Source organism: Sander vitreus, chromosome 12 (genome assembly GCF_031162955.1).
Source record: "Sander vitreus isolate 19-12246 chromosome 12, sanVit1, whole genome shotgun sequence".
NCBI lineage: Eukaryota > Metazoa > Chordata > Actinopteri > Perciformes > Percidae > Sander > Sander vitreus.
In genome coordinates this window covers 6,553,193-6,569,138 of record NC_135866.1, presented here as the reverse complement: position 1 = coordinate 6,569,138, position 15,946 = coordinate 6,553,193, and the positions used below count along the sequence as shown (strand labels likewise).

At 40.1% G+C, this 15,946-nt stretch overlaps 2 protein-coding genes across 3 annotated transcripts in view; both read right to left on the bottom strand.

Annotated features, from left to right (window-relative positions):
• Nucleotides 1–169: 169 nt before the first annotated feature.
• Nucleotides 170–7,737, bottom strand: cdc7 (cell division cycle 7 homolog (S. cerevisiae)). 2 transcript variants are annotated; one of them, XM_078263423.1, is made up of 12 exons: nucleotides 7,550–7,737; nucleotides 7,134–7,246; nucleotides 6,703–6,789; nucleotides 6,435–6,570; nucleotides 4,996–5,089; nucleotides 4,680–4,822; nucleotides 4,237–4,570; nucleotides 3,905–4,012; nucleotides 3,149–3,324; nucleotides 2,900–2,982; nucleotides 2,552–2,701; nucleotides 170–1,989 (listed from the first exon to the last, which is right to left on the bottom strand). In XM_078263423.1, the coding sequence occupies exons 1-12, from the start codon at nucleotides 7,597–7,599 to the stop codon at nucleotides 1,514–1,516; spliced, it is 1,950 nt and encodes a 649-aa protein (XP_078119549.1). In that variant the 5' UTR covers nucleotides 7,600–7,737; the 3' UTR covers nucleotides 170–1,513. The 2 variants fall into 2 exon arrangements, with proteins under 2 accessions (XP_078119549.1, XP_078119550.1); XM_078263424.1 differs by having other exon boundaries at nucleotides 7,134–7,221.
• A 590-nt stretch (nucleotides 7,738–8,327) lies between these two features.
• The window catches only part of hfm1 (helicase for meiosis 1), a 37,439-nt gene continuing 29,820 nt past the window's right edge, over nucleotides 8,328–15,946 (bottom strand). Inside the window, exons 26-40 of the mRNA XM_078263438.1 lie at nucleotides 15,794–15,879; nucleotides 15,064–15,147; nucleotides 14,748–14,905; nucleotides 14,547–14,650; nucleotides 13,837–14,016; nucleotides 13,624–13,689; nucleotides 13,383–13,507; nucleotides 11,482–11,567; nucleotides 11,211–11,308; nucleotides 11,033–11,119; nucleotides 9,766–10,056; nucleotides 9,531–9,609; nucleotides 9,317–9,416; nucleotides 8,720–8,871; nucleotides 8,328–8,587 (exon numbers count right to left, since the gene is read on the bottom strand). Coding sequence (XP_078119564.1) covers nucleotides 8,533–8,587; nucleotides 8,720–8,871; nucleotides 9,317–9,416; nucleotides 9,531–9,609; nucleotides 9,766–10,056; nucleotides 11,033–11,119; nucleotides 11,211–11,308; nucleotides 11,482–11,567; nucleotides 13,383–13,507; nucleotides 13,624–13,689; nucleotides 13,837–14,016; nucleotides 14,547–14,650; nucleotides 14,748–14,905; nucleotides 15,064–15,147; nucleotides 15,794–15,879 — 1,751 coding nt within the window. The 3' untranslated portion in view covers nucleotides 8,328–8,532. The remainder of the gene's footprint in view (nucleotides 8,588–8,719; nucleotides 8,872–9,316; nucleotides 9,417–9,530; nucleotides 9,610–9,765; nucleotides 10,057–11,032; nucleotides 11,120–11,210; nucleotides 11,309–11,481; nucleotides 11,568–13,382; nucleotides 13,508–13,623; nucleotides 13,690–13,836; nucleotides 14,017–14,546; nucleotides 14,651–14,747; nucleotides 14,906–15,063; nucleotides 15,148–15,793; nucleotides 15,880–15,946) is intronic.

Sequence of the window (15,946 nt, the reverse complement as noted above, 5' to 3'; positions counted from 1 at the left end):
GGTGCTGTCTGGTTTTGTTCCATTAATTGTGATATTTTCTGTGGTAAAAACAAAAGTTGTGGTTTGGTTAATTTCAGAGAAGGCATCTGAAATGTGCCTGCAGATTAAATGAGTACTTGAGACTTGATAAGTCATAAAGGTCTTATCAAGTGTATGAGTTACAGTGATGATTAATGAAAAATGATTTTATTTTTACTTTCAGTACACAAGACATTAGATACTGTGAATGGCAGCCACTTGCTTTGTTTTCCCTTTATTAGAAAATCCAAAGTAGAGTGAGGCAGACATGTTTCAGTGTTTTAAATTAACAGCTGCCTGTAACAGACACATTCTCATACAGCAGTATTTATACTCAAATGCATGCCCCTTAATACTTTAGAAATAGTCACTTCATACAGCGCTTATATGGTGTTATGGCAGAGGTGACAAACAACATACGGACTATTCCCTCGTGATAGGACCCAGTTTACACTAACCAGAGTATTTGTTGTCTTTCTTAAAAAGGTGCTCTAAGCGATGTCACGCGTTTGAGGCTACAACATTTTTGTCACATACAGCAAACATCTCCCTATCCGCGAGCTGCCTGTCCCCTGAACACACTGTAAAAAAAAAAACGCGGTCTGTGTAGACAGCCCAGGCTCCACAAACGCCAACAAAAACAAACTGCGCCAACCTGCACCACCAAACAAACAGTGTTCCAGCGTTCCAGCCAATAACCGACAAGAAGGATTTTGGGGGGGGGGGTGTTAGTGCGCGGAAGCATAGAAGGGAGGGGACGGGATAAGGAGGGAGGGGCGGGCTAGTCTCGTTTTGTTTGATAATACTTCAAACGTCAACAAGAAGTGACGTCACCCAACATCACTTAGAGCACCTTTAAAGTGTTAAAGGTTTTTCCTTTTTAAAAGAAGTCAAAGTTTTCCAAGCGTTTCTTTTGGTCTTCGTAGTGAAAAAGTACAGTGTAAAAATAAAAACCAATATAATCGGACAGTGTGTAGCTGTAACGAGCTGATTCCATGTCTTCACAGAGGAGATCAGGTACCTTCAAATGTGAAACTGTCCAACCATTGACACAAAAGGCACTAGTCTGCCAACATAATGCCTCAAGTCAATACTCTGGTCCTCTCTTAGTTAGAGCTAATGGTGCACATCTAGAGCCCTTTAAAAAGCCCACTGTTAAAGTACTGTGTCACTTAGCTGTCATAAACTGCAGGCCTGTGAACGCAATTCAAACCTGTCTTGAACGGACATACTAATATTAAAATCTATGAAGCATTTAACGGGTCGATGGGAGAGAAAATTGAAAGACGTTTTCCTCCCCACACAGACATCAGCACTATTCTCTTGTTCAGCAGAATTATTTCTCATATGGGGACAGACTAACCTTCTCTGCTGGGTTACAATTCGCAAATTAAATATTAAGTATAACACCCCTTTGTCTCTGCATCATCCAGTTTATTAAATCTGAACCAAAGTCTAGGAAGCTGGCAGCCAGGAGACTCCTGGTCCTGCGGTTTCACAGGTCTTTGAACAGTGGGTGCTGCAGGGCCTGAGCGGCTGTGATCCTGGTGGCAGGGTTCAGGTCCAGCAGCCGGTCCAGCAGGTTGTACGCCTCATCAGGAACTGTGTCCCAGCCCCGCTCGTCTTCCTTCACCTTGCAGTCCGTCCCTGAGCTCCGCTTAGCGAGGCAAGCGCCTTCTGTGTTCCCTGAACGTTCCTGGGGGTTTGGGAGAGCAGAAGAGAGAGACCAAGGCCTTTCACCCGCTTCATCTTTGGGTTGCTTCAATGTTCCTTTAGTGGGCTGATGTGTGGGCGTATCATCCTGGATCTTGTGATGACAGGCGGCGGCGGAGTCTTCGTTGGCTTCAGGTAGCGGTGGGGCTTCAGGTAGCGGTGGGACTTCATCTGGCGCAGGCCTCCGTCCTCTCAGCGTCTCGCACAGCGTCCTGAGGTCCTGCCGAGGTAGCTCCCGACTGCACACCACTGCCTTACCTGGATCACGTTCAAGCCAGAAACAGGTTCATTATCTACACAGAGCCTTCCATATATTACAGTTAGCTTGAATTCAGCTATCCTACATTGTTACAGTGTCTGTATATGGTGATTAACTGTGTTGCTAAATTAATCACAATAGAGCTCAAAAGTGTGGTAGTAAAAGTAGAAGTAAAAATCCCATTGATATTCCCTATAAGGATTTTGATTATCAGTCAAAATGTCTAAACCATCCAGTGACACTGACCACGAGCTCCTGTAGAAGCCAGAAGTTCGTATGAAATAAACCTTGTTTTAAAGAAAAACAGGTTTCATTCGGGACCTTATGGAGAAATACTACACTACCCACAATCCTAAGCGTTACAGTGACGTCTCTGATCAGTGGAACTTGGTTCCAGGCGTAACACTCTTTATATCCACAAGTTTCCGTAAGCATTTAATAAAACATCAATGGAGATATTGAACGGGAAAAAACACTTCTGGAATCAGGGCGGTCACTGTTGAGCTCTATACAGAAGCATTATGATCCGTTTTGTGTAGTAAAAAAAATGACGCCACACACCAAATGCCTTGGCAGCCTGGATGGTCTCCCTGGAGCCTCGTATGGTCATGATCTGAGTGAGGGCGATCATGTCATCGCTGGCTTTGAAGAGCGGGTAACGGCCACTGAGCAGCGAGAGCAGGATCACACCAGCTGACCACACGTCTATGGCTGCAGTACGGGAAGATGAGGCAGGAAGAGGGCGCAACAGCGCACGGGAGTTAACAATGGAGAGAGGGTGAGAAGAGTCCAGGTTTGAGTTTAACAGTACGCTTGTGTCAATCTTTGCACAGTTGTCACTATGTGTGTGTGTGTGTGTGTGTGTGTGTGTGTGTGTGTGATCATGTAGTCAGGGTGTGAGATACCAACCTGTTCCTTGGTTGGGACACTTTGTGAGGACTTCTGGTGCTCTGAAGCCCGGTGTTCCAGCCCTGGGGGCCACCTGCTGCTTCCTTTATTAATAGAAACAACACAAATCAGTGAGACAATAGCAGAAACACACAACTTAATGGGATAGATAGAGAGATAGAGACATATATATATATGGCGTGGGTAAAAGTTGGTTAGTTTTAATGATTGGTTAAAACAATGTGTTCTATTCTTCTCTTTTACTGCTACCTGGACATGCAGATGTTGCAGACACGGTCAGTCAGGTAGCAGCTACAGGTGAGGCCCTGCAGTACGGTCCTCTGAGGTTTCTGACTGCTGCTCTGGGTCCTGACAGGCAGCGGGCCCCGGCTGGCTGAAGAGCACCTTCGGGTGGCTGGGTCCTCCGTTTTGCCGAGCTTTAACAGCTGAATAAAAGATTTTATGGAGAGAGAGAGAAAAAAAAAATACAATGAATACGCCGAGATATAAACACCCATTATACCCTTTAACAGGTTCTCTCCTTAAAGCAAATAAAAAACATGCAATGTGCCATGTTCGATAACGATGTTACTCGCGATAAATAAACAGATATTAAAGTGTACTTCTGCATTTCCGTATTTTGTTAAAATACAACAAATTGCTTGTTGAATTCAAAACAAATAAAACGGAAATCATTTTCAACTTTTGTTATTGAACAAATTGAACATTGAATATTAAAAAGGCACCACTTAAAAAAAAGAATGACATTTTTTTTATTTTGTAGCTTACATTTTAAAAGTGCAGTTTTCTGATATTTTCTTTCAACCAACACAAAAAATACATGTTATGTCACAGCCTTTCGCGATGCGTTTATTGCGGCAGTGGATATCGCGATGATGATTAAAAAAAAAAAATAATAAAAAAAAAAAGACGATATGTTGTGCAGCCCTATTTGAAAGGTTTTTGGATATATTAAAGAGACAACCCTCTTATTGTTCAAACAACTTTACCCTCCGCCTTGCTTACCTCTGTCTTAGCGACAGCTTGTTTGGTGGTGGATGGAACTGGAGTGCAGCTGTTCAGGTTCCTCTCTCCAAACACAGGCCGCGGCACTTTGCGTAGTCCTGTCAAATCCTAGAGACAACAAGCACGGTATTTAGCTGAAGCCAACACATTAGTGCAGAGAGAAGAAGACAAACGGATGCACAGACAAAGACAGATACCTTAATACATCCATACAGGATATCCTTAACCCAAAATAAACCGTAATTACGCTAATTTACAGTTCTGCTTTCACTGGACAAAAGAAAAGCCTCAAAACGCCAGTAAAAGGTAAAATATTGACAAAGTGCAGACACCTTAGTGTGCTTTGTGCGAGAGGTGGCGGTGGTGACAGAACGTGCTTTTTTAACTAGTGCTTTCCGAGAGGCTGAGGAGGATGTGGTGGTGGAGGAAGAAGAGGAGGAAGGTGGCAAGGTTGTGGACTGCCGTGGAGGATGAGGTAGTGAGGTGGAGGCTGTGGTGGAGGTGGTTTTGGGAGGGAGTCTAGGTGGGGCTTTGCTCCGCTGTGTGGCGTCTTGTTTCCCTGTGGACCCTCCACCTTTTTGTGATGACCTCTGCCTCACAACCTTCAGCAGCTCAATCTGGGTGTCCGCTGTACCCTGAGCCAGGCCGAAGTCCACCAGCGCATACCTACACACACACACACACACAAACAGGAAAATCAATAAAAACGTCACGTGTGATGTGCCCATTCAGCGTTCCTAAAGTTGAAGAAAACAACTGCCATGTGACCACTCACATTTTGCTGTTCCTGTTGTAGAGGAAATTGTTTGGTTTGATGTCTCGGTGAATGATACCAAACTGATGGATGTGTCTCAGGGCCTTCAACAGGTGATAGATGTACAGACGGACCTCTTCAAAGCTCAATGAGCCAATGATGTCCTGATGAATACATTTTGATTGGATCCAGAGTTTTAGATCACATTTCAGCAAACATAGAAGCAAGAACTAGCTACTAAATGAGGTTTCGGGGATTACATTACAGATTGTATCAATGCACTGAAAGCAATAGCCACATGCTTGACAGAAACTAATGTGTGTGACAGTGTATATACCACAATAGCTTGATGCTCCATATAGGGCATGACAATCACCACATGGTCCTCCTTCCTGAAGCAGTACGTCACCCCCATCACATTCTCTCTGCCTCTGCAAAGTGAGAATAAATAAATAAATAAACATTAAGCTATGACACAACAGTGTCTTGTCAAAACCAGCCATCAATGTATTGAGGTGAGTTGGTTCAGCTGAATCATACGTTAGACAGATGAGAAACCCATACACACACCCACACAAATTTGCTACGGCATAAAAATAACATGTTATTATACAAATCTCTTACCCTATAACTGCAGTACATAGTGGGTTTTTAACAGCCAAATAACACAGACATTAATACAGATCAGCAGAGAGGAACCTTTAGAGGAATACTGAATTAACGCCTATGAAACTCATTTTGAACCGATTGTCAAAGGCTACTACTAATAACATTATATTATTACTATATTATTACATAATGCAGGGCGTCCTGGTAAATCAAATGGTTGAGTGTGTACCCCATATACTAAGACTCGGTCTTTACTGCAGTGGTCAGGTTTCGAGACAGACCCTTTGCTGCATGTCGTCCCCCCCTCATTTAGCTATTCTATCAAATTATGGCCAAAAAAAGCCCAAAAAATAATCTTAAAAAACAATTACATAATACTTATCGCTACACAACAAAGTATAAAAACAAAAACAGTAAAACATATAAGCCTATAAAAGTCATAATCAGAAGTTTAAAAAAAAAGTGAAAGGACAAAATAAAAATGAAAAGCAGAATAAACAATCCATGATGCAAAGTCTATAAATGAATTGTGAGACTTCAAATAATTTGAATTAGCTGTTACGTTCTAAAAGTGCTCCTATTATGCTCATTTTCAGGTTCATAAATTGTATATAGAGGTTGCACCACAATAGCTTTATGTGTGCATTTGTTTAATTTTCAGAAAACATCATATTTTTGTTGTACTGCACATTGATGCAGCTCCTCTTTTCACCCTGTGTGTTGAGCTCTCTGTTTTAGCTACAGAGTGAGACATCTCACTTCTGGTCCATCTTTGTTGGGAGTCGCACATGCGCAGTAGCTAGGTAAGGACTACTAGCCAGTCAGAAGCAGAGTATGAGGGCGTGCCATGCTAGCAGCTAGGCGCTCGCAGCCTATAACGTGTGTTACAAAGTGACGCACGTTCATCACGGAAGTAAAGGCTGGACTACAATAGAGCAGTTTGGAGCAGTTTGTGAACAGTGTTTTCTGTTGGAGATGGTAAGTCCCTTTGGGGTGGACTTTGGGCTTTTTCACTTTGTAAACCTATAATGTGCACAAAAAGATATATAACACAATAAAATAAAGGGGGAAAAGCCAAAAAGCATAATATGAGCACTTTAAAAAAGGTTTTCCGACTGTTTGGGGGACGTATATCGCTTCATAAAAACACAACTGTATTGGACTCACCCAGCAACAGTGAGACACTGAAGCTCAGCAGCGATGCGTGTAGGATGGCTGGTTGGGATGAGGTGCTTCAGGGCAAACATCTCTCTCCTCCCATCCCGCATCTGAGCCTCACCCAGATACACAGAGCTGAACGTACCTGGTGCAGATACACGTCATGATACACATCTTCTACTCCTACTGTATAATCATGAATACAAGTTTATCTGAAGCTATTGGTATATACTTGCAAACACCAAAAGGTGTGCATACAGAAATTCAGAGCATGTACCTTCTCCGATTTTGTCTATGATGCGAAAAACTTTGGCCAGCTGAGGGACAGCTTGGTAGAGGATGTCGATGTCTATTTCCACATCCCCTGGAAGAAAACAGCACAAGCTTTTTGAATCCAACACAACATTTTCTCACTCACACACAAATAACAATGTGTGTTAGTTGTTGTTGTATGACTAAAATGACAAAGCTTTACAGGAATGTAGATGTTACAGGCTTTCATGTAATACGATTATTTTATTATATTCCTAACATTTGTACAAAGTGGCATACACCTTAATTAAAAAGCAAAATCCACACAAAATATTTACAGTAAATATATTAGGGTCCTTATTTATTCAACCTTATATTACCCCTTAACTATAATACGCTAATATAATTTGCATCTATACAAACATTTGTTTTTAAGTCATAAAACGTCAAACTTACTTGAGACTTTGCTTGTCCTGTGACCTCTGTCAGATTTAATACATCCGTCTAAGCTGACGCCTTCAGTGCAGACAGGAGACAACTCCATCTTAAGAAAGAATAAGAAAGGCAAACTGAAAGATTTTTATTATAAACATCACCATATGCTTAGTCAATGTTATATTTACCTACTTATTAACTAGTGTAGTTAGTAATGCTAAGTTAAACGAAGTAATGTTAAGTTAAACAGTGTATGGAGAGCCGTATTGGCAAACTATCTGTTTATTGGCTGATGAATAGGAAATGTGTATAGCTAATTTTAAGTTAAGCACAGTTGGTCTTCCTTATTATAACAAAACTAGCATGCTACTCTTAGCCACAGTAGTCTGTCAAGCTGGCTAACCACAGCTTGTTGAGTAAAACAAAAAGAAACTCACCGCTTTAGTTGGTCGTAAAGTGCAATAGCTTCTTCAAATGAACATTTCATGAAAACACCATACAGTCATGAGCTAATGTTCCATCGACGAAAACCTAAGTATACAAATATCACTCAGTCTGCGGCTGAATAAAATAGTTTGTTCAGACTTTGAAGCTTTTCCGCCAACAAACTACGCGCCAAAGGTGACGTCACTGACATCTCGCGTTACATCAGCACCAAATCGCGGGAACTTGTACCGTTTGAGACCAATGACGTCATTGATGACGCCCGAAGCCCTAACGCCGACAGTTTATTTTTATACATCCACGCCTAACAACACAGTTGAGAAATTAGTGTTCCTGAATTAATACATTAATGAATAAAACGAATAAAGCCTCCCCTCTACATCATTTTACTAGTTACACAAGCACATTATCTGCCTGGGTTAAAACTACTGCCACGATCCAGTTTCAGAACACTAATATTATCCATTCTGCCATTATTATGAAATAATTATTTACCAAAGGATTAGATTACACATATTTGATGCACTACTCACAAGACTGATAGTTATGTTATACAATCATATGCCTACTTATAAATATGCACTATATTGATAAAAAAAGCTGATTTCATGACCATTGACAAGTTCCCTGTAGAATATGTCCTAAATGTTGAACTACCACATCAAAGGATGATTTCAGTCAAACAAGGGCAGACCTCTCATCTATTTACACACCGGAAACACTTCACAAAGCTAAACTTCGTGCTGATTTACTCCCCAGACTGCATTGAATTATCCAATAAACAGACTTTATTAAATAAATAAATTACATTAGAACAAAGAGTTTCCTTTACAATATAAACATACAATAATATGACTTCAAAACAGTCTATAACTCTTCATGTAAAGCTCACAGGTTAACAAAATATGAACATAAACATTAAGAAAACACTTCATGTTAACAACATTTTCATGTCACAGTTAGACAAGCAATACTTCTAAAATATCCCATCAAATATCCCAAGGAAAGCTTCCTCTTCTTTGGAGTCGCTGCTGAATATACAGTGTGTAAAAAAGAGGGAAGGGGTTTATCAGTTCAACAAGTGTATTCCATATATGGTTATTTTCATTATGTGCTAGAGAAAGAACATTGTTATAAGTCAAAATAAAAGCCTTTTCCTCTACCTTCTGTTGACAGATGAGCTGGTGTTGGATGGGACGCTCATTGTTGAGAAGAAACCCAAACTTCTTGTAAGTGGGGTCACGTGGGTCTCAGTCTGCTTTGGGAGATTTTCTGGAGTATTTATTGTGATCGCTTCACTGAATATGCTTGGTCTCTGCACAAAAAAAAAAAAAAAAAAAAAAGGGAGGGAGGCGAGTTTCAAACGTGCCAAGTTAAAGTGAGTCAGTAACCTTTTAGCTTTTAACATATTAACAGAATATTCCTGTCCAAAAAGAGAAAAACCCCATCAGCAAAAGAGCAATACGAATAGTAATTTCTACTTTCTGCCATGTTTTTTGTTTACATCTAAATGTATCCATGCAGATGAGAGATAAATCACTTAATTACATTATTTGGTGAAAACAATAAAAAGGTGTAAGATGTTCAAGAGGCTCCATTGTGTATGTAGTATGGAATTTACTGGGTTAAACAAATGAAAAACAAGTCTATGTGAATAACGATGTAAGCAATAGTATTCTCTGTGTATGTTGCCACTAAGCTGCAAAAGAAGCACATGCAGGTCTGCGCACACACACACACACACACACACACACACACACACCTTTTTTATTCCAGTCTAGTGTGATTTTGTTCTGTGGTCTGAGGGTCAATGAGGGTCCTTGTTCTCTGATCCCAGGATTTAAAGTTGGTGACATCGACCTAAAACACAAAAATATGACTTATATTTTTACTGTCTTAACTACAATATAAAGCCTTCAATGGACAGGTCTGTATTTTCAGAATGGACATGTGTGCATAATTGTCTTGGCTTACCTCAGTGGTGTTCTGGCAGTGGTTTTACAGGGTTTGAGTGAGGGACTGAGGAGTACTGGTGCAGATGTAGCAGCAAAGCCTACACAAAAAAACATTGGTATGCTAGTCAAAATCACTACAATGGCTAAGGCATAATCCCTCATAATCATGCCTGTATGTAGGCTATGCAAATATGATGAATGTGTGTGTGTGTGTGTGTTACAATGACTTCTTAAAGAGATGTATGAAAAGCTACCTGGCATGTTGTAGTAAACAGACTGCTGGACTTTAGCATTAGTTGGACATGAGGCCGATGACGTCTCGCTGGCGTGCACCAAGTTCTCGTCATCAAAGTCGCCCCAGTCGTCCCATTCATTTCCCAGGTCAAAGCTGACAGTTGGGATTTGTGAGGATGAAGCATTTTCATAGTGAGCGCCCTGATTTGACCCCGCAGTAGACCTCTTTGAGTAAGAGGTTGTACTGATCTGGTTTAGAAGCGGTTTATGGTTCGGACTCACACCAACACTGGTTCCTGGGTTCATCCACACTGAGGAAAATAAACACAGAGGAAGTAAATAAAAAGGATATATACACCGTCAAATGTTACTGCACTTTGGGCTTTCTTGTATTCAATCTGAAAAAAAGTGATGAGAGTTTTAGAGACTACAATGAATAATTGAAAGGTTAAAATATGTTTTGGATATACAGTATTTTTTGGGATTACTGAACTTTTTAAGACCATTATGAATGAAATTTAAGATCTTTTATCACAACATCAACTGAGCCCTAAATTCAGTTTTTGAAGCCAAGTATCGCTAAACTTGCACTTTCCCCAAACGATCCGAAAGAGTCTCGCGCCAATCACACGGAAGCTGATTGGCTGCAGTATAAGTTGCATGTTGGTCTCATTTGTAGTCATAAAACAGCGAAATTATATTTGGATTAGCGAAAGAAAGAACTACAACACCACAGAATAATGAAAAGAGCATTTAAGAGTTGCATGGACATAGGAGAATTAAGACCTAAAATAATTTAAGACCTAGAACACAATACCTATAAAGGTCTCAAATAAAATTTGAGACCTTTTTTAGGCCTAAAACTTTTATTTTGAAATTTTAGACTTTTTGAGACCCCGCGGAAACTCTGTTTTTGGTTCTTCTTTTAGGCACTGATTTGTGTTTTGTGTCAAATTAACATCGTTTCTCTTTTGGTTGGTGCATTCATGAATGCTAAGGCCCCCACAATTAGAAGTCTGTGGCCGAAGAACTACCTTTTTCATGAACCATGTTAACACTATCCTTATATAGCTTATAAATGCACTGTACTGTGCTGTAAATTCCAAGACGATTTACCGGTACTTAAATGAGCTGATGACAATGGCTTAGAGATTGAAACCCATATAGTGTGCACTGAAACATAACTGTCAGCATGTAAAGTATATGAGATTTGTAGTTAACGTCCTAAAACATGCAGAACCACCAGCATGCTTTGTCCCGTAATGAGTTTGAGTTGTTTCACGGTACTTCGAGGGTGAGCCTGAGACGCAGCAGGTGTTTGGACAGGCTCCTCCATCCTCCTTCTGTACACGTCCTCCACATAGTCATCATAATCTTAGTATGACAGACAGAAAATTAGTCACACATCATTTGATTGTTAAACCAATGTTGAGGAATGTGTTGACTTCAGGGTCATCATCTTTACCTCCGTCAACGTCGGCCAGAGGAACGCTGTCTTCTCCCGTCAGATCCACGGTCTCAGAGCGAGGTCTCACTGAAGCTTCATATTGACTTCCTCCATACCTTTATCAAATAAAATAGGACATTAATATAATTCAGCAACATGCCATCAAGACTTCCTTTACACTGAATTTATTTTATTGTCGCACACAAAATCTAATTTGCGGGAAAAGGGATTTATTCTAATATTTGCACTTGTGAATCAAAGTCTAACATGTCAGTGTAACTGTGAATACCAGGAAACAGTAGGTAGCCTCTCTTTAGGTGTGTAAGCAAAGTCCTGCATGTTGACAGACACAGACTCCTCCATGCTCATTTTCATCTGAGGAAATAAAGCAGACCAAACAGACTGACTCAGCTTAGTAATACAGAAAAATAATGGACTTATAAGCAAATAAGACAGACACTTTTATTGCTTGTCAAAGTAACGTTATCTTATTCACAAACATTTGATTTAGTACAGTAGTATAAAAACGCACATGCAGTTTTACTGTAGCCGCTTTCCGACCCGAGGGATTTTTGCAGTTCCTAGAACATAAAATTCCTAGAACCCTTTTTTTCTCGTGTTCCGACTGGACCAATTTGGCTGCAGTTCCTGTAACTCTTTCAGCTCCTACTTCAGGGCAGGGTCTCTTCTCTTTTCCCTTTTCAGCATATGAACCTAGGTCAACGAGGGTCGGGTTTCTGGTACAGACAGACCAACAACGGGACAATTTTCTTATTCATCACTAATTTTACTTATGACAACGTTTTAGGCGAGAAATTAACTGTTTAGATTTCGAATATAGGCAGTCTTGCGAAAACTGATGCCGAATTGACAATTTGCTTCAAAGTTTTCGGAGTTGAGAAGCTCCATGAAGTGATGCGACAGCCAGCAGGCGACAGCCAGCAGGCGACAGCCAGCAGGCGCCTGTCGGGGCCGCTAGCTCGTCGCTGGGCCAGTCATGCTCAGAGACCCCGCTGTGAGCTGGAGGTCTCTCAGACCGCTCTCGTAAATAAGAGGCTTTTATTTCGTCGTTGACGGTTCGTTTGTTTAAATATCACAACACATGTCCATCATAAGATTAACGGGAACCTGTGGTTAACTGTCTTTTCAGAGTTAAAACTCCACAAGCGTGTCCTGCGGCTGGCCGGCCGTCACACACACGCACTCAATAAAAAACGCACACGCATACACACACACACACACACGTCCACAACACAGCAGGCAGAGGCGGGAGAGAGAGATACCCGTTTCTCTTCGGGAGACTTGTTTAAATTATGACAAATATGCTATATACATTAGATTTAGTATTTAGTTCATACTTCTTTTCTCTATGGCCACTTGGCCAGTGCGAATGCAATTGGAAAAAACGGTTTTGGGGGAAGAGTAGTTAGTAGATCTGTTTAGACTTTTCCTATAACTACGCTCCTGTAACTACTTGGTTGGAAAGTGGCTATTTATACATACAGTACAATAACCATATCTGGAGTTTTGGATAGACTAAGCATAGAAACACACATATTGTATTAAAATAGCTTTTCTAAAGTGCATATGTACATGCCTAGTCTATTTGGTATATATGTTATGCACATACATTTAAATAGTAATCTCATTTCTTAATATTATACAGTAGAACAGCTGTTCATGAATAATCATTTTGTGTTACATATATTGTGCAGTTTCTACAAGCTTTACTTGTTGTGTTCCATGTGGCTGGTATATTTCTAATTTTATTTGCAACAATTCACCACTTGTATCATTTGTATTTCTTTGAATCTCATCTAACCAGTGGTGTGAGTTGGCAGTGACTCATCAGCTTATTCTGCAGACTTGCAATGATTTCTTTTGACAAAAAAACAATCTTGCATAAAATCACTTTGTATTCTATCCTGGATGACGTTTAAGATAGCACAGCCTTAGGTTTATATCATATCATAATCCAAAAATAACTTTGAATAGTGTTTATTCGTAACAATAAAGGAAAATTAGCCTGTGTGGCTACGTCTGGCATTACATCACGGACTCGAGTGGTAACGTTAACTAATGTGCATTGTCCCTTCTTAGGTAAAATAAAAATAATTCAATAACTGTTGTGTGATGACTGCAATGTTAAGAGTGTAATGCAGGCTTAGACAATCATGTTTTCTTCCTCACCTTGAGTCGTTTGACAGGAGTCTGCGCGAGTGTGTCACACCTGGTTCTCAGGTCTTTCAAATAGGAAAAGAAACTGGATTCTGGATTTGCTGACCTCTTCCGTGTCACATTTACACCTACTTTACCTTGGGGGTGGAGAGAAGACCTCTACAATCTTAACAGCCACACAAAGTAAATGTACAGGTGTACATAATTGCATAAATAAACACATACACAGTGAAAGAAAGGTATTTGTACTCACAGCAGTCATGGCCACAGAGATCCTTATTCTTGCAGAAATGGTTGCATTGTCTTTTATTGCCTGAATCTGATTGTAAAGTTGTCACATTTGAACAGAGAATTAAAAAAAACATCTCAAATATGAACCTGCCTTTCAAGACATACCATATCAATATACACAATTTCATATTTTAGCATCAACAAAATCATCAGCAAAAAAGCCAAAGAGTAATGCCTTGGTCTGTAGCAGATGTGGCATTCTCCCTCTGAGTTGCATCCTGATCTGTAGACTGTGGTTTCAGTGGCTGTGGCCTCTGTCCAGTCGGATCATACGTTTTGTTGTATGGATTATCAGTTCCATACCTCCTGGCTCCAGAGTAGTAGACATTAAACTTCTGTTGGATATCCAGGCCCACTATAGGAGAGAAAAAGGCCAAAATGTACAGTAAATGCACTCCCTACATAGTATTGATAGGAAGTCCAGTTCATATGTTTGTAGCCACGATGTGCAAAAACAAGATAAATATTATATATAGAAAAATAACAACTTCAACAATCTATGGTTTGATTTGATACATTTAGGTCACAATTAGCTTTTCAATACAATACAATACATTATCTTTCCATTTGGAATGTAATACAACATTCAGATATTAATTGAATAATTGCCTCATTTAGCTTGACACAATTGTTTCTCTGTGATATAAATATAACAATAACAGCAACTATTACAATTACAACAAATTGCCAGATGAGAGACATCTCAGATCAATAACAGCACTGCATTGTAAAACACAGTTGAACAGAAAGCATGGTGAATTGTTCAATTCATAAATAAAGAATACTGTACTAAACAACACAACATACTGTTATTCCCCTCTATAATAGAGGTGATACATATTGTGTATATTTCTATGTTACTGCAAAGGTATTTCCATGGTGTACCATATTGTGAGCTGATGAGATTGACACTGATCTCCTCTCCTTTTGAGGCCTGTGCCACCTCAATCTTCTTCGACCAGCTGCCACACTTCAACAACACAGAGTCCCTTGAAAAGACAACAAGATGTCAGCTGGAAATCAATACACTATTCTGTCTTTTTCTACATCATGGTAAAAGGTGTTCTGATTTTTTTTTTTCCTCACGTGATTTTCTGTAGGAAGACCACGGTGTTGTCAGAGTTCCCGATAATCAGAGAGACGTAGTGGTGGTCTGGAGCTGTTCTCCTGGACAACAGCTGTGCTTGGTTTTTAAGGTTCACCTTCACCACAATCTCCGCCGTAGCAGAGCTATACCTCGGAAGCTGCGAAATACAGAGACAACTTTAAAGACGAACCATAACAGAGCTTTCCAATGCAACCTCACTTGCAATAATAGCTCAAAAGTCTGACCAACAAAAAGGGAAAAGCTTAATGTTGTTATCTAACGTACTTGTCCCTTTGATAATAAAACGTCCTTTACCTGCTCCAAAGTAACTTCATACGTCGGGAGGTGTATGACAGATTCTCTAATTTGGTTGCCAAATGGTGGATGCCTGTTGAGAATCTGAATGGATAGAATAACTAAAAGTTAAAAATCACATCCAAGTACTTTATACAATAATTCATTGAAAATATATGTGTTTTGTGCAACAATTAAAGGTATTACCAAGATTTTGCTTAGCATTAGCTGTGACACATGGTGATCACAGTTAAAGCATCACTGATCCAGCTCAAGCAATTGTTAAATCAAATGCTTTGGATTATTAAAAAGTAGGGATGCAGCGATCCGACTTTTTCAGTCCCGATACTGATACCGATGCCTGGGCTTTGTGTATGCGTCGATACCCGATACCGATCCAATACCGTTGTTGAATTAATAATACACTGTATCCACCTTCCACCTTATACCTTCCTTCCATCATATGGAAGAGACTAAAGGCACCAGACTTTCCTAACTAAACATTACTTTCCTAACTAAGACAAATAACATAGATGTAATGTATTGAATTCTTATTTATTTGTACACTCAACTCTTCCAGCATGCGACACACGTGCGACAGAGGGGAACAAAAACTAACAAAACTGGATCGGCCCGTGGATCTGTTAATTTTTCCGATCCCCGATCCAGCTATTTTGTCAATATCGGGACCGATATCCGATCTTAATATTGGATCGGTGCACCCCTATTTTCTTTTATATTACAGGCTGACCAGTTCAAGCTCTCTGGCATGGGTTTGCTCTATTTTGCTGAAAGTGGTGAGTCCAGCGTTCACCATGGCAGTTGACAGGCTCTGACCTGAAACACACAGTGTATTATTAGCAAATGTTAATATTTAGTTTGGAACGGCATGTACATCTAATAG